Source organism: Macaca nemestrina, chromosome 15 (assembly GCF_043159975.1).
Source record: "Macaca nemestrina isolate mMacNem1 chromosome 15, mMacNem.hap1, whole genome shotgun sequence".
Taxonomy (NCBI): Eukaryota; Metazoa; Chordata; class Mammalia; order Primates; family Cercopithecidae; genus Macaca; species Macaca nemestrina.
In genome coordinates, this window is record NC_092139.1 from 13,064,029 (window position 1) to 13,084,061 (window position 20,033).

Consider the following 20,033-nt stretch of genomic DNA (forward strand, 5'->3'; position numbering starts at 1 on the left):
CAATAATTCCTAACTAGCAAAAAAATTGCAAGAATTGTATGGAGAATTCTAGTATGCCCTTAACCCAGATTCATGAAATGTGACATTTCACCACGTTGTTTATTTATTTATTTAGAGACAGGGTCTCACTGTGTTACCTGGGCTGGGGTGCAGTGGTGGGATCTGGACTCACTGCAACCTTCGCCTTCCAGGTTCAAGCAGTCTTCTCACTTCAGCCTCCGAGTAGTTGGGACTACAGGTGCACACCCCCACGCCCTGCTAAATTTCTATTTTTTACTTGTAGGGATGGGCTTTCCATGTTGCCCAGGATGCACAGTTGCGTTTTTTCTTCCCTCTAAACCTCCTCATGCAGGCTGGAGTGCAGTGGCGCCATCTCGGCTCACTGCAACCTCTGCTTCCCGGGTTGAAGTGATTCTCCTGCCTCAGCCTCCCGAGTAGCTGGGATAACAGGTGTGCACCACCATGCCCTGCTAATTTTTGTATTTTTAGTAGAGACGGGGTTTCACCATGTTAGCCAGGCTGGTCTTGAACTCCTGACCGCAGGCAGTCGGCCCACTTCAGCCTCCCAAAATGTTGGGATTACAGGTGTGAGCCACTGCACCCGACCACAGTTGCTTTTTAATACTTTCTTTCCCCTCATGTCCATATGCATATAGGTATATCTGGGGTCATTGGAGACAAGTTGCAGACATCATTCCCTTTTGTGCCTAAATACTTAAGTGCTTAATTCCTTAAAGGACATTTCTCTTATATAACATAGTTATGTACAATTACCAAAATCAAAAAAATTGAACATCAGTATATTGCTATTAATTTATAATCCTTTTTAAAATTTTGCCATTTGTCCCTAAAATGTTTTTTGATAGCATTTTTTTCTTAGTTCAGGAATAGACTGGGTTCATCAGTTATATTTAGTTGTCCTCTCTCCTTGGTCTCCTCTAACCTGGCAGAGTTCCTTGGTTTTCTTTGTCTTTCATTATCTTGACATTTTGAAGAGGACAGGCTGGTTTCAAGCCAGTTACTTTGTATCCTGTCACTCCATTTGTATTTGTTAGATGTGGCCTCAAAACTAGATTTATTTTTTATTTATTTGTTTGTTCATTTATTGAGATGGAGTCTTGCTCTGCCGCCCAGGCTAGAGTGCAATAGCGTGATCTCAACTCACTGCAACCTCCACCTCCTGGATTCAAGCAGTTCTCCTTGCTTCAGCCACCCAAGTAGCTGGGATTACGGGTGTGTGCCACCATGCCTGGCTAATTTTTGTATTTTTAATAGAGACGCGGTTTTGCCATATTGGCCAGGCTGGTCAAGTGACCCGCCTACCTTGGCCTCCCAAAGGTCTGGGATTACAGGTGTGAGCCACCATGCCTGGCCAGTAATTTTATTTTAAACAGCTGAATTAATAGGAACTCATTGTTGGGAGGAAAAAATGGATGACAGGTTTTTTTTTATTGCTGTTACTTTGTTTTAGTTGTTTTCAACATTTTAGATCATCTTATTTCAATCAAGGTTTATCCTTTTTTTTTTTTTTTTAATTGTAGAGATGGGGTTTCGCCATGTTGCCCAGGCTGGTTTCGAACTCTTGAGCTCAAGTGATCCACCCGCCTCACCCTCCCAAAGTGCTGGGATTACAGGTGTGAGCCACTGTGCCCAGTCAAGGTGTATCTCGAACAACATCAGTTGGATTAATTTTCGATACAACTGCCATGGCTTAATAAGATGTATTTGAAGTACTTTGATAATCAAATTAGCTATCCACATGGAAATGCCCTTTTAGTCATTATTTTAGGAAGTATTTGGTTGGGCACAGTGGCTCATGCCTGTAATCCCAGCACTTTAGGAGGCTGGGGTACGAGGATTGCTTGAGGCCAGGAGTTGAACACTGCAGTGAGCCATGATCACATTGCTATACTCTAGACTGGGGGACAGAGCCAGACTCCATCTCTAAAACACACACTACACACACACACTACACACACACACACACACACACACACACACACACACACACACACACACACACACTAGAGACTTCATCATGTACCAAGTCTATGCTAGGTTTCTGCATCACAGAGATGAACATGAGAGCCTGGGGTCCCAGGAAGTCATATCCAGTGAGGTATTCAGGCCTGTAAACAGATAATTACAAAAAGTGGCATGAGTGTGGTGGTCCTCATAAGGAATGTCCCCTTTCTGGCCACTGCATTCTCGGTTCTGAGCATCGTTCCCAGGAGTTGAAAGTAGTGGTTCCGAGCTTGCTCTGCCAGGGTTCAGGAGTCCTGCTTCCACCTGGGTAGATCCTTTAAGTTCTCAGTAAATGAATCTAAATCAGGGAACATAATGGCACCTACCTTAGAGGGTTGCTGTAAGTGAAGCTCCTGCATGGGAAGAGCTCAGCATTGTGCCTTGGGACTTGGCATGGTGGAGAGAGGCCAGTGTGGATGGTATTGCAGCAGGCGTTTCTTAAGTGTCACTGGGTGGATTAATGGAGGTATGAGCCAGGGGTGATGGAGTCCATCAGACAATCTGGTGATGTCTTTCCAGAAGAGGTGACCTTCATCTTGAGTCTTAGAGGAGGGAAGAGAGCGAGACTGGCTACATGATTTGTGGGACCCAATGCACATGAACATGTAGGACCTTTATTTTATTAAGAATCTCAAGATGGCAACAGCAGGGCATTGAAGCAAGTACGGGACCCTCCTGAACATGGAACTCAGGCCAGGACCCAGATGGCATGCCATGGTAAAGAGTTCTCCAAAAAGGGTATCGAGTCGAATGCAAGGCTGCAGCCTGTGACGGCTGGGGTGGCAGGCTACAGAACCCAGGTTCCAACACCAGCTTGCTGTTCCCAATTAGGCTACGTTTCCTGAGCCTCTCCCTCCTGGGAGAACAGAAGAAAAGACCACCCAGGCCAGTAATAACCTGAGGCTCTGGAAGGGCTGATCCTGTGTTTCAGGAATTCATATACAGTACAGGCATGCTGTAGGAAAAAGGTGGCACTGAGCTGTTTGAAAAATTGCTGTTCAAATTAGGAAGCAGGAGAAAAAATGAAGAAAGGCTACCTGCCATCAGCTAGCCAGGTGCTAGATAAGGTTTAATCTGTAGTTTCTTGTTCTTTATTTTTGAGATGGGGTCTCACTCTGTTACCCAGGCTGGAGTGCACTGGCACAGTCACAGTTCACTGCAGTCTGTAATGCCCAGGCTTAAGTGATTCTCCCACCTCAGCGTCCCAAGTAACTGGGACCATAGTTGCAGGTCACTACACCTGGCTAACTTTTTAATTCTTTGTAGAGATGAAGTTGCCCAGGCTGGTCTCAAATGATCCTCCTGCCTTGGCTTCCCAAAGTGTAGGGATTACAGGCAAGAGCCACCGTGCCCAGCCTAGTCTGTAGTCTTCTAGATAGCCCTGTGAAGGTAGCTTTTATGAGTGTAGATGTAGGGAAGGAAAAAATTTCTTTCTCTCACTCATTGCTAGGTTCATGGCTGAGGCCCCTATAACAAAAGAGAGGAAAAGCATCCTGTCTGGGATGATGAGCTAGCAAAGGGCAGAGCTGGGATGTGAACCCAGGCTTGTTTGCATGTAAAACCTTAGCCTTTAAATCAAGGTACCTACTATGTGCCAGAAGCTGAGCTCAGCACTTTGGCATATAATATCTGAACAGTTGCTATAGTGTTCAGCCTTAATACATGTGCTACAGAGGTGCTTTTAAGATCTGAGTCATTTTAAAACACATCTCTGAGTCCAAAGAAACATATCAATCTAGCCTCTTCATTGTCAGATGGACAAACTGGTGAAAACCACATGGGGTAGTGCTTTTGGATAAACAAGCATCCTTTTCCTCCTACTTAAAATTCACATTTAAACGTCAGAGACTTAAGAGCATTTCTTAGACCTTTATGAATTTTTATGGTTTTAATTATAGAGCTGTCTTCCTAAATTAATAGCATTCCGTGGCACTGGAAATAAAGCCAGAAAGGAGAAGATCTTGGAGATGTAGCAGATCCAGCAAAACTTAGTTTTGTTACTCAGCAGACTTGGGTTGGACTGGAAAAAAATAATTAGTGAAGGAATTATTTCTCTTTGTACTTGCCTTCCCCAAACCAAAAGTTTAATGGGGGTGGGGGGTTGCCTCGATTATCACAGGTGGTGAGGGAAATGGGATTTGCATTTTCACAAGATGAATTCCATGGGTGTTCATACCAGGAATGCTTTCCCAGACTAACTTGTGATCAAGGGCTAAATGAAGCAGGCAGACAATTAGCCTTGAAAGAAGTGCAAACAGAGGCATAATTAACACAATTGCTGATGCTTCTTTCCTGCTGGGGACATCTGGGCAGGCTGACCGTAAGTCATAAGCCAAAGGTCTACGCTCTTTTGCGTATCTTCAGCTTTCTCCTACATATGTGGTATAAAAAATCGACCTGATAGCTTTCCTTTTCCAGTTCTTTCTAGATAGTTAAGCGATGCCCTCTGCTCACTCTTTCTCATTTACAGAATCACTTGTAACCTCAAGGATCTCACCTCCATTTGAGGATATATTTTTTCAGTGTAGCACAAAACCCATGTACCATTATCTAGGATTGCAATTAATGTGACTTAAATTTCAAGACCTAAGAATGCACGTTTTTCTTTTTTGGAGTTGTATGTCATTGGGGTTAATCAGAAGGTATAATAATGTAGGAAAGGTGCATTAATTAACGGGGAGTTGTTTAGCTAATAATTAACTAAATTGAAACTCTACGTTCCTAAACACAAGTACTACTTATGTTTCAAAGTATAAACTCTGTCCAGACATGGGAGAACATTAAGATATGCGTTATGATTTTTTTTAAAGAAGAGAATTGTATTGATAGACTTTTCAATGTTACTGCAGCAAAACTGCTGCAAAGATCCTTCACTAAGGACCTCAAAGACAATTCAGTGAACAAAGAACTCCCTTCCCAAATTTCCCTTGTCTAAGATTCAGAGCATCAGCAGCTATGAATGAGTCTTATTTATAACAGATTTTGGCGAATACTTTTTCATACTGCCTGATGCAGATATAGAGTGTGTGTTTTTTTTTTTTTTTTTTTTTTGAGATGGAGTTTCGCTCTTGTTGCCCAGGCTAGAGTGTAATGGTGCGATCTCAGCTGACTGCAACCTCCGCCTCCCAGGTTCAAGCGATTCTCCTGCCTCAGCCTTCCGAGTAGCTGGGATTACAGGCATGCACCACCATACCCGGCTAATTTTGTATTTTTAGTAGAGATGGTATTTCTCCATGTCAGTCAGGCTGGTCTCGAACTCCCGACCACAGGTGACCCACCTGCCTCAGCCTCCCAAAGTGCTGGGATTACATGCCTGAGCCACTGTACCCAGCTTATATATAAAGTTATTCAAGATCCACAAAGTTCAAATTTTCCTTTCAGAGAACTCAATTTCATTTTATTACAAGTAATTGGTGAACTGATCTATTGTTTAATTAAAAAAAAAAAAACACCAAAAACTCAAACTTGCAAATTGCGCTGTTATTCCCAAAAGGTACTTCCCCCCTGTAAGGGTGTTCGTCTGCTTCATCATTTCTGGGCACCATAAACCGGCAAGACCATTTATATATTTTAAAAGCCACTGTTGGGTATAAACTCGTTACATTTAAACTGCAGCCTTTTTTTTCTAAGTTCCCACTATTTAAACAAAAGTCCCAGGAAGTGCTGGTGATTATTTATAATAATCCTTTCAACTCTTTGCCTGTTTTCAAATAACAGTCTTTTCTTTGGCTTTGGGGAAGGCAGACAACTCTATTTGAATATGAAAATTTCAACTTTAAACCTCTGAACTCTGCTGGGTCTGCAGAGGCGTTTTAATGTCAACCCCAGGAAATGTACACATGAAGCAGAATTTACAACTCATCACTGTCACAGTTAGATTAGAGTGTGAGTTAAAGAGTAATACATTAACCAGGGTTAGTGCATGGAGATTGTTGTTAGAGATCTACAAAAGCAATCAATGTCCTGCATGAACAATGAAAAATACAAGTATAGTTGGAGGTGTTCAGGGTCAAAAAATAGGCCCACACATACTAGTGCCCTGGAATTTATTTAAAAAAATTTTTTTTGGTAGGCTGTTCTGCAGTTTGACTGAATTGTCATTTGCTTGTTTCGACTCAAGGGAAACATCTGGTTTCTCCCTGCAATGTAGACAAACTGCTCTTATTCTGAAGCTGTCATCCATGAAAGGCATGGTTTGGGCTCAATAGGTTTGCTTATGAAAGGCTTGGGGTCCATCGCTACAGAAATAAACAGCTCTAATAATTGGAAGTTTGTTCCCCGTTATAAACTCTGATTGAGAGACGACTTGGGTGAAGTGGCGAAAGCTGAAAGGGATAGATTTATTAGAAGACTTTTAATGATTTAGGATGTGGCAGGCAGCGAATTTTCTGCTTAACTTTTGCAAAAATCTCTTACCTTTTGTAGAATTTCTGCGAATGCATTAAAAAATCTTAGAGCCTTGATTTTGGAGATGGGGTGTTACAGGAAAAGTTCAGAGTTCTGTGGCCTTGGTTCTTAGGAGAGGGCCAGGTTTTCCTGCACGCTTTATAAAGAAGGTATTATTGGGAGTTTTTACTAGCCTTCTGGACCAGTTACATAATTTGTGGGACCCAGTGAAAAGTAAAAATGGTGCGGGGCGGGGGGGGGGGCTTGTTCAAAAATTATTAAGATCAGATGGTTAGATCTTGAGTTAAAAAAAAAAAAACTGACAATTTTAAGACATTAATGGTAAAGCATCGTCCAAGCTGAGAGCCCTGTGTATTGGTCCTTTTTCTATCTTAGGAGTCTCTGGGGAAGATGAGACCAAAACAGAACAATGACAAAAAACTAAGGAGCGCTTGGGAAGTGTGCCAGCCGGAGGCGCGTTGGGAGGGCATTTTCTTCCCTGCCAGATCAACTGTAGGGAGGGTTCCTGCCCTTTTTTGAGATTGGTAATAATTGCTATCAATGTGCTGTTTTTTCTTTCTCCTGTTACTTTGTTAGGACATAGGAGCCTTTCTGTCAGTTTGCTTCTGTGTATCCTGTTCTTCCCCTTTTTTGCAACAATGTAGAAGACTCAGAACAGTGGTTGATGTGAGGTTAGAAATCATGTGTTTGAGCCCTTTCTACACCCTTACCAATTTTTTCATTCTGGGAGTCAGTTCTAACCACTGAATGCCCAGTGATTCCTCACTTCTAACTTTGGTCTCTATTTTCTTTTCCTCTTTCTCTCTACCAACTTGAGAGCTCCTTAGAGGGGGACGTTTTAGTCAAATACTGACAGCCAAGCCTAGGGCCTGGCTGGTGGAAAACTCCCAGTAAATATGGGAATGTAAATAACAGTATCTGCTTTTTTAAATTTTCTTCTTGGTGCTTTTTCTCCTTTTCATTCTGGTTTTGTATTTTCTCTCATTACATGCACACACACACACACACACACACACACACGCACACATACCATGCCCAGCATGAAGGCCCAAACCATATAGATATTTAATTTAACTTTTTTTTTTCTTTTTTTGAGACGGAGTCTCGCACTGTCGCCCGGAGTACAGTGGCACTGGAGTACAGTGGCACGATCTTGGCTCACTGCAACCTCCTCCACCTTCTAGGTTCAAGCGATTCTCCTGCCTCAGCCTCACAAGTAGCTGGGATTACAGGCACCTGTCACCATGCCCGGCTAATTTTTTGTATTTTTAGTAGAGACCTGGTTTCACTAAGTTAGCCAGCTGGTCTCGAATGCCTGACCTCATGATCCACCCGCCTCGGCCTCCCAAAGTGCTGGGATTATAGGCGTGAGCCACCGCGCCCAGCCTAATTAACTTTTTTGAAAAATAGAGACAGGGTTTTGCCATGCTGCGCAGGCTGGTCTCAAACTCCTGGGCTCAAGCAATCCACCCACCTCGGCCTCCCAAAGTGCTAGGATTGGGAGCTACTGTGCCCAGCCAAACTACATATTTTTGATCACCAAAAGAAAAGGCAACATGGGGCAAGAAGTCCAGATTGACAGCACTCTGCAGTGGCTCAACAGAAGGGGAGAGTCTGGGAATCTGTGTTTGTTCAAGCTGGAGATCCGAGGCTCATCCCCCCAAAACACTGAAATGCTAATGAATGACCGTGGGTAAAAAACCCAAGTGACCTCACGATGGTGCGATGGTGCGGCTCCTGCTTCCTCCCTTAGAGGAGGAGCAAGAGCCCTGTTGGCTGACGGACAGTCGGGTACAGTAGGTGTGTTTGCGTGAAGGATTGGTCTGCTGGGGTTACTCAGAAACTGCTCTGCAAACACAGAGGATTAAAGGGGTTTTTGTTGAGGCAGAACAGATGGACAGAGAGAGGCAGAGTTCAAATGAATGGATCGTAAATCAGGACTCACTTGCAGAAGGGAAAAATCTGGGTCTGGTCACTAAAAAATTTGAGCTAATTTTAATTATTATTATTTTTTCTTATTAGGAAAGCAACCTTATGCTTAATGGAAAAATAATTCATGTGAAAAATTTGGAAAATAAATGTACCAGAGAAAGCCCTGCTGATTCTTTCAGGAGAATCTCCCTGAGTTTGTCCTCTGTCCTGCTAACATACACACATGTACATAGGTGATTATTATTTAATAAGAATGAACACATATATTCTTCTTTGAGTTAGATTTTAAGAGGGAACCTGTGACTAGAGCTTGAAGATGTGAACCCAGGCATGATCATTTGGGCCAGGCCAGCAACATCAATTTTAGTAATAAAACCAAAGACAATGTGTAAATTTATGTTTGGGAAAATTGGGACAAGCTCAAGTGAAGGAAAAGTTCATTGGCGCTGAGGGCCACGTTGAATTTACGGTCTTCCTTCAAGTAATACCTTCCTGAGCTCCCAGAAAAATGATGCGTCTGTGTCTATTTTTCCTTTTGCCCCTAGTGGAGCAAGAAGATTGGTTCAGGCCATGAAATTGTACTGCCAATGAGACCCTCTCTTTACCCATTTCTCTCTTTCTTCCTCTCTCTTTTTTCTTTTTTTTTTTGGAGACAGAGTTTCGCTCTTGTTGCCCAGGTTGGAGTGCAGTGGTGCAAACTGGGCTCACTGCAACCTCCACCTCCCGGGTTCAAGCAATACTCCTGCCTCAGCGCTCCCGAGTAGCTGGGATTATAGGTGTGCGCTACCACATCCAGCTAATTTTGTATTTAGTAGAGATGGGGTTTCTCCATGTTGGTCAGGCTGGTCTCAAACTCCTGACCTCTGGTGATCTGCCCGCCTCGGCCTCCCAAAGTATTGGGATTAGAGGTGTGAGCCACTGTGCCCGGCCCTCTCTCTCTCTCTCTCTCTTTTTTTTTTTTTTTTTTTTTTTTGAGGCAGCGTCTTGTTCTTTTTCCCAGGCTGCAGTGCAGTGGCACAATCTCAGCTCACAGCAGCCTTGGTTGCGTGGGCTCAAGCATTCCTCCTACCTCAGTCTCCTGAGTAGCTGGGACTACAGGCACACATCACCACACCTGGCTAATTTTTTGTGTTTGCTGTAGAGATAGGGTCTTGCCATGTTGCCCAGGCTGGTCTTGAACTAATAGGCTCAAGCGATCCACCTGTCTCAGCCTCCCAAAGTGCTGAGATTATAGGTGTGAGTCACTGCATCTGGCCCATTTCTAGTCATCTAATTGGATGTTTTCCAGTCTCTCTGTAAATATATTGACCAAAGCCCAAGACATAATGAAACGAGGCCGGTGGGTCTCTCTCTAGCAGGCCAGCTCCGGTCATTGGATTGAGTTTAGCATCACATTTTATGAAAATGAGGTGCCATTAGATGCTAGATGCTCACTTACGGTGAGATACTCACAGTAGGAGAGTCCAGAAGTCTTACCAGCAATTGAGGGTTGGTCTAGCTCGCCATCGTTAGTTGAGTGCTTTCTAGAAGTCAGTAGTGTTGACTGGGCACAGTGGCTCATGCCTGTAATCCCAGCAATTTGGGAGGCTGAGGTGGGTGGATCACAAGGTCAGGACTTCGAGAACAGCCTGGCCAATATGGTGAAGCCCCGTCTCTACTAAAACTTACAAAAATTAGCCAGACGTGGTGGTAGGCGCCTGTAGTCCCAGCTACTCGGGAGGCTGAAGGCAGAAGAATTGCTTGAATGTGGGAGGTGGAGGTTGCAGTGAGCCGAGATCACGCCACTGCACTCCAGCCTGGGCGACAGAGTGAGACTCTGTCTAAGAAAAAAAAAAAAAAAAAAAAGAAGTCAGTAGTGTTTGTATCAGACCTTTTGATGCCAATTCTACTAATTGTTTAATGACAAGATTTAATGACATACAAAAATTAGTTAAAATCAAATCTTATGGAACCGATTAAAGAGAGTTGTTTCAATAGGAAAACATTGGAATCCTCTGAAAAATCTCCATGGTAGTGAAATCCTTAACAAATGATATTAAATTATGTTAAAATGTAAAATATGTGAGACACTAAAAATCTAGAGTTGTGCACTTAGATTATTTCATGTCTTTAAGCTCTTTTTTTTAAATTTTGAGATGGAGTTTTGTCTGGAATGCAAGGGTGAGATCTTGGCTCACTGCAACCTCCACCTCCGGGTTCAAGCGATTCTCCTGCCTCAGTAGCTGAGATTACACGTGCCTGCCACCATGCATGGCTAATTTTTGTATTTTTAGTAGAGACTGGATTTCACCATGTTGGCCAGGCTGGTCTTGAACTCCTGACCTCAGGCGATCCACCCGCCTTGGCCTCCCAAAGTGCTGGGATTATGAGCCACTGTGGTGCCCAGGCTATAATTACTTTTTACCTCTCTCTTAGCTGAACATTTGTAAGTTACATAGGCTTGTTACAAGATATCAGTATCACAAAGATTTTGGGGTGTTGCTCCCTGTATGTGAATTTAACCTATCACCAGAATACATTCTCTCTTCCTCTCTGGACTCACTCACAGCATGTGGGGCCACCTGGCCCCAACTGGCCCCTTCCACTTTCATCTCTTGCTGTTGCCTGCTTTCCTGATGCTTCGCATCTTGCTGAAAGAGTTCTAGCCTTTGGCTGTGTGCATGCTGTTAGCTATTCACCTGTCCCACTTTCTCACATCTCAGGGTGCCTGTCGTCTGTTACTGGAAGCACAGTGTCCTTCGTCTAATTCTGGCCTCAACTCTCCCACAGAGAGTTTGTTGACAGCCATCCCTCTGATCCTCCAACCCCCTTCATCCATTATTTGTTTATTGCCTCCTCCCCTCCACTGGAATTGGGTCTCATGTATCCCCAGCCCTTAGAACCCCTGGCATACAGCAGATGTTCAGTAAATGCTGCCTGGGTGTTGAGTGAATAATCAAGTGTCTTCTGTGTACTGGGCGCTGCTCTAGGTACTTCTTAGGAGGTGAAATTTCCCTCCTTCCCGCTCTCTCAGTACACGGGGTGCACTGCCAGCATTTCGCAGGCTGTTTTGCACTAACAGCATCTGTCTGGCTGTCTTGCTTGCCAGATTTTTGGTTGACAACCAAAGGCTGTGGGCCCAGTTCAGCTCTGCGTTTGGTTTTGTATGGCCCGAGAGCTGAGGATGTTTCTTATGTTTTAAAACGTAAAATATACATGTACAAAAGACTATGAGCCTTTTTAGGGGGATCAGTAGTTGGGAGGGTGGAAGACATGGCTCTTGGCCACAGGACGTAAACTATTAATTCTCTGGTTCTTTGCAGAATCATTGTGTCAGCTCCTCTCCTAGGCTAGGAGCTCTCTGAGAATATGGGGACTGTCTTCATCCTTGGTTCCCCAGGACACAGACCTCAGTCGTGTTTATTTATTTATTTATTTATTTATTTTTTTGAGATGGGGTCTCACTGTTGCCCAGGCTGGAGTGACATGATCACAGCTCACTGCAGCCTCTATTTCCTGGGCACAAGCGATCCTCCCACACCTCAGCCTCCCGACTAGCCGGGACTACAGGCATGTACCACCACACCCAGCTAATTTTTATATTTTTGGTAGAGACAGGGTTTTGACATGTGGCCAGGCTGGTTTTGAACTCCTGGGCTCAAGCCATCTGCCTGCTTCGGCCTTCCAAAGTCCTGGGATTACCGATGTGAGCCGCTGTGCCTGGCCCAGCCATGTTTTTTGGGTTGAATGGGACTCACTGCTTTTCTTCTGTACTCTGGAGTCAGATGCAGGTGTGAATCCCAGCACTGGCCTGTTCTAACTCTGAGACTTTGGGGGAAGGGGGAACATCCTGAGTCTCCTTTCCTCATCTGAAAGCTGGGGATGGAACTACCTTCTTCTGAGGGCTATTGTGAAGATTAAGTGAAACGTCAAAGTCTGTGCAGGGCTGAGCACAGAATTAGCATTTAATGTTAGCTTTTACTGCTTAAACATCCAGCAAAATTATACAGTCTGATCATAATCCTGTCAATCAAAGCATGTAGCAATTATCAATTAAAAAGTAAATCAGTCCTTTGGAATTAGTTAGCTGCTTTCTTTTCGGTGGTGTTGAAAATTAAGACTTTTTTCCCCCCAGTACTTTGCATCGAAGTCACTGTTAAGTGGTGTTGAAAATTAAGACTTTTTTCCCCCAGTACTTTCCATCTAAGTCACTCTTAAGGCAAATAAATGGTCTTTCACGAGGGGCTCGAGCTATTCCAGTGCTCTGTGAAGTGGGCATTTTTGTCTGCAGCGGCCTCTGCAGTGGTTGAGCCCTTTCCTGGAGAGGCAGGAGATAATGGTGCTGGAGTCGGTGGCAGCCGCGGGTGGGAGCATGTACTTCTGGGTGTGCTGTGTGTTTGCAGGCTGGGCACTCTGTAAAGACATGTTGAATTGAAATGAATTAAGATGGTGATGTATCTTGAACCTGTTGCGTTGCAGGCACAGTGAAGGTGAAGAGTTCTAACATCCAAGTTGGAGACCTTATCATCGTTGAAAAGGTGAGCAGGATCTGGAAGCTTGTGTGTGAATACCACTTCATGGGTCCTAACGTGTCATTTGTGTATCTGGTAGACGAAGTGAATGATGCATTTTGGGATTCTATCCAAAAACTTTGCCTCGGGAGAAAAATCTCCTGTGAGACACACACACACACACACACACACACACACACAAAAAAATATTTTTTCAAGGTTTATATGTGTTGGTTAGCCAGAAATCCTGCTTACAAACACAAGTACAAGTTTTGATTTCCTGTTCAATGTGCTTATTATTTTGGGATAAAAAAATATAATAAAATCTTTCCTAGAAGTCTACTTACTATATAGACACTTAAAATATTTATAAAATTTACCTTTTGAGCCATTTTAGCTTGTATTTCCCAACTTAACCATTGTGCTTGTTTTTTATTTTATGGGGAGCAGGGGTTAAGTGTAACCTGAGAACAGTAAAAAGACCAAAAATACATTTTAAAAAATAGCTGTGTCAGTGTGTTTGTTACTTTAGCAAACACTCATATCTTTTTCTAGTGTGTATATTTGGAAGGTATTGGATTTTGGGGGGTGGCTCTGGAGAGGCTTGGAATAATATTTGATTAGAAAAGGGTTGTGTCTTAACTTGTTTCTGTAGAAATTGAGCTATGCTCTTTTAAAAGGATTAAATCCAAGAACTCAAAGCTGCTTTGAGGTAAAGTGAAACTCTTTTGGGTGGTAGCTCAGAAGAACCACACAAACCCCCTCTATGTTATCACATACTTTTCTGTTCATAATTAAATGGGGGCTGCTGGCTCCCCCCGCTTCCCCCAGTGTTTTTGAGAATGGCTTTTGTTGCTGCTTACTACTTTCCTTCCTTATTAAAATCCACTAAAAGCCAAACATCAAGCTGGGAAGTTGGTAGATGCAGAAAGCGTGAGCGCAGGGTCTGTCTTGAGTCTCAGCAGATAGCCTGGAAGAGAGCCAGCTGGGGAGGCAGACTTTTGGGATTTTGGGAGGTAATGGTTGAATTCGCCAGAAAACTAGAAGCTCTCTTTCCAAGATAAGATTTTGATAGGGGATTAGTAAAGTAGCAGCAGTGTGCAAGGTTTTTCAGATTCAAAATAAATCCCCAAATCTGTCTTTGACAAAGGCAGAAACTTAAAAGAGGCTGTGAGTTTCAGTCCCCCCTCCCCACAACCCAAGGAGGGGTTGGGGGTGGAGGCGGAAACCCTCCCTCCCCCCACCCGGCACATGGTCATTCATTCACAGTAACAGTCTTTCTTTTCATAACACAGAACCAGCGGGTCCCTGCCGACATGATCTTCCTGAGGACATCAGAAAAAAACGGTAAACATCTGAGATCAATTTGGAAAATAACCATTAACCTTTCAGTGGTAATTTGGTAAAATAATCATTTGAAAATGTCACAAAGTAGATTATCATTTTGGAGCCATGGAGGCAAATCAAAAGCATCTTTTTCAATAGACCGTTCTTTTTAAACAGTGTTGTTGGTGTTTAAAAGTCCATAGATTTTGGTCATTAAAAAATACAGTTTGTGGAACACCGGCTGACTCACAGCTGATCAAGTCACGCATACAGTGGCCTTGGGTTTCCTCTCCGGGCTGTGTTAAGCTCAGCCTCAGGAGCTGGGACAAGGAAGTGTCTCTAACATGTAGAAGTAAACAGAAATCCTCTCTCTTCTAAGCTGATACCAGCAGATGTGTCATGAGTGGGGGCAGTATAGAAACTGGGGAGAGGGGGCTGTCTTTTCTGCCCTTTGTTCATGAGTCGGGGACCTTGCCCATAGCACTTATTGATTTATTTATTGTAGCCTGAGTTTGCGGGCTGGGAATCTCTGAAGTCTCCTACAAGGCCTTTAACTCCTTGCAGTTGTTCCCTAGGGTGGCAGCTACCATTGCCTGCCCACCCTATCAGTCTACTAAAATTGCCTTAATTTTTTTTTTTTTTCTTGAGACCGGGTCTTGCTCTGTCGCCCAGGCTGGAATGCGGTGGTATGATCTCAGCTTACTGCAACCTCTGCCTCCTGGGTTCAAGCCATTCTCCTGCCTCAGCCTCCCGTGCACCAACATGCCTGGCTAATTTTTATATTTTTGGTAGGGATGGGGTTTCACCGTGTTGGCCAGGCTGGTCTTGAACTCCTGACCTCAAGTGATCCATCAGCCTCCCAAAGTGCTGGAATTACAGGTGTGAGCCACCACGACCGGCCAAAATGGCCTTGATTTTAATTTTTGTTATTTAAGCTGTTCTGAGGAAATAAGGTTGTTTTTCTCTTACCTGGCATGATTGGAGGTTTCTGAACACGTGAAAAATTTACATTCGTATTCCTTTGAGGATGCTGCAACGTATTTCATTATTAATGGAATTAAAGTACAAGTAAAATTATATACTGATATGTAATCAGGACAGGAGGTAAAAGGCACTAGATTAAAACAGTCTTTGAAAAACTACGGCTCTGTCTTCAAATTTGTTCTTGTGTTCTATTTAGTGAAAACAGCATTATGGAGTTATCAGGGCCCCTGACATGCTCTTTTTTTCTTAAAAAAAAAAAAACAAAAAAACCAAAACTATGTGTGTTCTACGTTAATAGTTCTCAAAGACTGAACTGCAGTGTCGTGAATGGGGTGTGTTCTGTATCTGATGGAGTGTACAGCTGACTACTTGCATGGATCTGTATGTCAGACTGAAAGATACACCTCTGAAATGTGCCAGCCCGTAATGACCTCGTGCTTGCCTGGATTGATCGGTGCTGTTCTGAGCTCTATGCACGAATCACCCCTGCAGGGTCAGGACTGTCCCTGTCTCCACTTTTACAGACGAGGAAACTGAGGCTCAGAGAGGATAGGCAACTATCAGGGCACAAAGCTAGTATGTGGCAGAGCCTGGACCTGCACTCAGGTGGTTTGGGTCCTGAGAAGGTGCTGGCGATGCCTGGCCAGACAGCTAGGAATGCTGGTCACCCTGTGCTGGTCCCCGTTCTATCTCTCCACTGAAACTCTACAGCAAGATTGTGAGGTCTACGTTTCTCCACATTTTACAGACACTGGAGCTTAACAAGGCCAAGAAACTAGCCTGGGATCTCACTGAGAGAGAGTGGTGGAGTGAGGGTTTGAACTCTGAGCTTTCTGATCCCAGAGCTTATTTTGGAAGAAGTGGGAGTTACGATATGTATTTTCCCTTGTGGTCGCTGGCCATTGGTTGGCTGTTTTTACAAGGACCAGAGCAGACGCTGCCCAGAGCTGCCGAGGGAAGGGTGCTTGAGGTGCAGGTGACAGCACCCGACTTCCTTCCCGCAGGGTCATGCTTCTTGCGGACGGATCAGCTGGATGGGGAGACGGACTGGAAGCTGCGGCTTCCCGTGGCCTGCACGCAGAGGCTCCCCACGGCCGCCGTGAGTAGCTTTCCCTGCAGAAGCCCATGCTGGCAACCTGTCTTAGCAGGGTTCTCGAACTCAATGCCTTGGGGGCCAGGAATGGGACGGCAGCTGTGAAGTGGGGCGGGTGGGGGAGCGTGGGGTCCTGGAGAGCCCCTGGGATTAGTTGGCTACCCTGATGTGGCCAGGCCAAAAGCAGATCCTGAGGGTAGGCAGTGCGCTGTCCCGTGGGAAGCTGAAAACCGTAAGGAGCCTTGCCCCGTGCCTCACCAGAATTTCAAGGGTAAGCCAGAGCATGTCACTGCTCTGCTCAAAACCTACGAAGGTAGGCCAGGCTCGGCAGCATGCACCTGTAGTCCCAGCTCCTCGAGAGGCTGAGTCAGGAGGATTGCTTAAGCCCATGGGTTCGATGCTTTAGTGAGCTGTCATTGTCCCTGGGAATAGCAACTGCACTCCAGCCTGGGCAGCATAGTGAGACCTGTGTCTAATAAAAGTAATAATCATAAAATAAAAAAAAAACCCTCCAAAGATTTCTCATCTTACTGAGAATCAGTTCTGCGGTGCTTGCTGTCGTCTTCAGGTCCTTCCCATTTGTCTCTCTGCTGAGGCTGCGACCTCAGTGCCTGGCCTTCTCTCCTCTGCCTGCCAGCCTGTCGGGTCTGTCATTCTGTCCCTGGATGTTTACTGTTGTCGTTTCCTCCACCGGGAGCCCTCTGATCTCTGGCGAGTCTGCCTGGCAGGTCATCTCCACGCTCCACTGAGCTTTTGCTCACGAGTCTCCTTATCGGAGAGGCTCTTTCTGCCCTCCTCTCCCTGCATCCCCACTTCACTCACTTCCAGGCAGCGTCCCTGTGAGCGGGCTCTGCCTGTTGTGTTCTCTGCCGCATCCCCAGTGTGCATGGCGGGGTGCCGGCCCTGGCTGAGAGGATGGCCGCAGTAGTTGGTCAAGTGTCACTTAAGTGCCCGGTGACTGGCGTGCCCCACCGTGGTCTGGAAGGATGAAGTGGAACACAGAAGCTTCCCCTGTCCTCACGTCACATGTATCGAAGCCACTCCTTACTGTGTCCCCTGAGGGAGGAGGATAGGTCCACGTCTTGGTGGGACTGACATAACAAGAAATGTAGCCACCCTATGAATGATTTTTCATGGCTAATACAAAGTGAAATAGCACCATTATTACTGTTAATTTTAAACCAGGAATTTTATTTTATTATTTATTTATGAGACGGACTCTTATTCTGTTGCCCAGGGTGGAGTACAGTGGCGTGATCTTGGCTCACTGCAACTTCCACCTCCTGGGTTCAAGCAATTTTCCTGCCTCAGCCTCCCGAGTAGCTGGGATTACAGGCGCCCGCCACCGCGCCCGGCTAATATTTGTATTTTTAGTAGAGGCAGGGTTTCGTGGTGTTGGCCAGGATGGTCTCAAACTCCTGGCCTCAGTTGATCCACCTGCCTCAGCCTCCCAAAAGTGCTGTGGTTACTGGCATGAGCCACGGCGCCTGGCCTAAACCAGGAATGTTAGAACAGTGAGTTTCTAACTACTGGCTAGGAGCCCCTGGGGACTTGTAGCAGCCACCGTCATGCCTGTGAGGTGTAGCTAACCTGACGACAGAATTCTGATCCTCAAAACAATTTAAAAGCTCTGTTCTAGAGACAGGTTGGGGGGCATGGAAGGGAAGGTGCTGCAGATTCCGCAGCATGGGATCGCATTACTTGGTGCATGCTTTAGAAGCGTGATGCAGTTTAATAAACGCTCGCTTTGCCTCTCGTTGGGTCCAGGCTCGGACTAGGTTTCAGAGAAAGATGAGATCCTGTCTTCTTTGTTGTCAAGGAACTTTCGGCCTTAGTGTGATTATTGGGGGGTGGTCTCTGTGAGGAGCAGCATTTTAACACAATTTTAGATAATGAGATGTATATGAGCTGGGCGCAGTGGCTCACGCCTGTAATCCCAGCATTTTGGAAGGCCGAGGCAGGCAGATCGCTTGAGACCATCCTGGGCAATGTGGTGAAACCTTGTCTCTACAAAAAAATACAAAAGGTAGCCAGGCCTGGTAGCGCACACCTATCGTCCCAGCTACTCGGGATGCTGAGGTGGGAGGATGGCTTGAACCTGGGAGGCGGAGGTTGCAGTGAGCTGAGATTGTGCCACTGTACTCCAGGCTGGGCAACAGAGGGAGACCCTGTCTCAAAAAAAACAAAAAAAGATTTATATGAAACGATGACCTGATTATGATTAATACATGAGTATATTCTTGTTAAAAATAGTTCAACTGTATGGAAAGCTGTGGAAGAAAAAGTGAGAAATCCTGCTCACAGCCTTTACCTCAGATCTTACCTTCTTCCCAGAGGGAATCAAGGGTCATGTGAAGTCAATAGTGGTCTTTCCAGATGTTTCTCAATGCACTTACTTATGAATATACAAATGCAGACTTGTTTGTGGTATGTGGTTTCACATAAATGGCATAAGACTGTATTCGTTGTTCTGCAGTTTTTTTCACCCTCCACTTTTTTTTTTGTTGATGGAGTCTCACTCTGCCACCCAGGCTGGAGTGCAGTGGCGCGATCTTGGTTCACTGCAAGCTCTGCATCCCGGGTTCACGCCATTCTCCTGCCTCATCCTCCTGAGTAACTGGGACTACAGGTGCCTGCCACCCCACCTAGCTGATGTTTTGTAGTTTTAGTAGAGACAGGGTTTCACCGTGTTAGCGAAGATGGCGTCAATCTCCTGACCTCGTGAGCCACCCGCCTTGGCTTCCCAAAGTGCTTGGATTACAGGTGTGAGCCACCGCACCTGGCCCTTTTTTTTTTTGGAGACAGAATCTTATTCTGTTGCCCAGGCTGGAGTGCAGTGGCACCATCTCAGCTCACTGCAACCTCTGCCTCCTGGGTTCAAGTGATTATCCTGCCTCAGCCTCCGAGTAGCTGGGACTACAGTCGTGAGCCACCACGCCCAGCTAATTTCTGTATTGATGGGGTTTCACCATGTTGGCCAGGCTGGTCTCAAACTCCTAACCTCAGGTGATCCACCTGCCTTAGCCTCCCACAGTGCTGGGATTACAGGCGTGAGCTACCACGACTGGCCCTACTCCACGTTTAATGTGTCTCTGAGCCTTATGAATACACAGAGGCGGTATGCATATGGTGCCTCCTAGTTAGTTAGCAAGAGTGCAGGCTCTGCCTGAAGGGGTGGCTGGTAGCCTTTACCATCTCTTGGCCCTTGTTGCCAAGTGGCATTGTTGGCCAAGTTTGCCTGATTGTTTTTGAAAGAGCACCCAGAAATCCAGATTTTCATGTGAAATCACTCAAATTTTAAATGTTTTTTTTTTTTTTTTTGAGACAGAGTCTCGCTCTGTCGCCCAGGCTGGAGTGCAGTGGCCAGATCTCAGCTCACTGCAAGCTCCACCTCCCGGGTTCATGCCATTCTCCTGCCTCAGCCTCCCAAGTAGCTGGGACTACAGGCGCCCGCCACCTCGCCCGGCTAGTTTTTTGTATTTTTTTAGTAGAGACGGGGTTTCACCATGTTAGCCAGGATGGTCTCGATCTCCTGACCTCGTGATCCGCCCGTCTCGGCCTCCCAAAGTGCTGGGATTACAGGCTTGAACCACCGCGCCCGGCCCAAATTTTAAATGTTGATAGTTCATTTCATTAAAAATTTAGAGAAGGCTGGGCATGGTGGCTCACACCTGTAATCCCAGCACTTTGGGAGGCCAAGGCGGGTGGATCACGAGGTCAGGCGATCGAGACCATCCTGGCCAACATGGTGAAACCCTATCTCTACTAAAATACAA

At 45.3% G+C, this 20,033-nt stretch overlaps 1 protein-coding gene across 1 annotated transcript in view; it reads left to right on the forward strand.

Moving 5' to 3' along the window:
- LOC105470667 (ATPase phospholipid transporting 9A (putative)) overlaps window positions 1-20,033 on the forward strand; it is a 177,498-nt gene that overhangs the window by 62,035 nt on the left and 95,430 nt on the right. Inside the window, 3 exon segments of the mRNA XM_071079138.1 lie at window positions 12,823-12,881; window positions 14,150-14,201; window positions 16,169-16,263. Coding sequence (XP_070935239.1) covers window positions 12,823-12,881; window positions 14,150-14,201; window positions 16,169-16,263 — 206 coding nt within the window.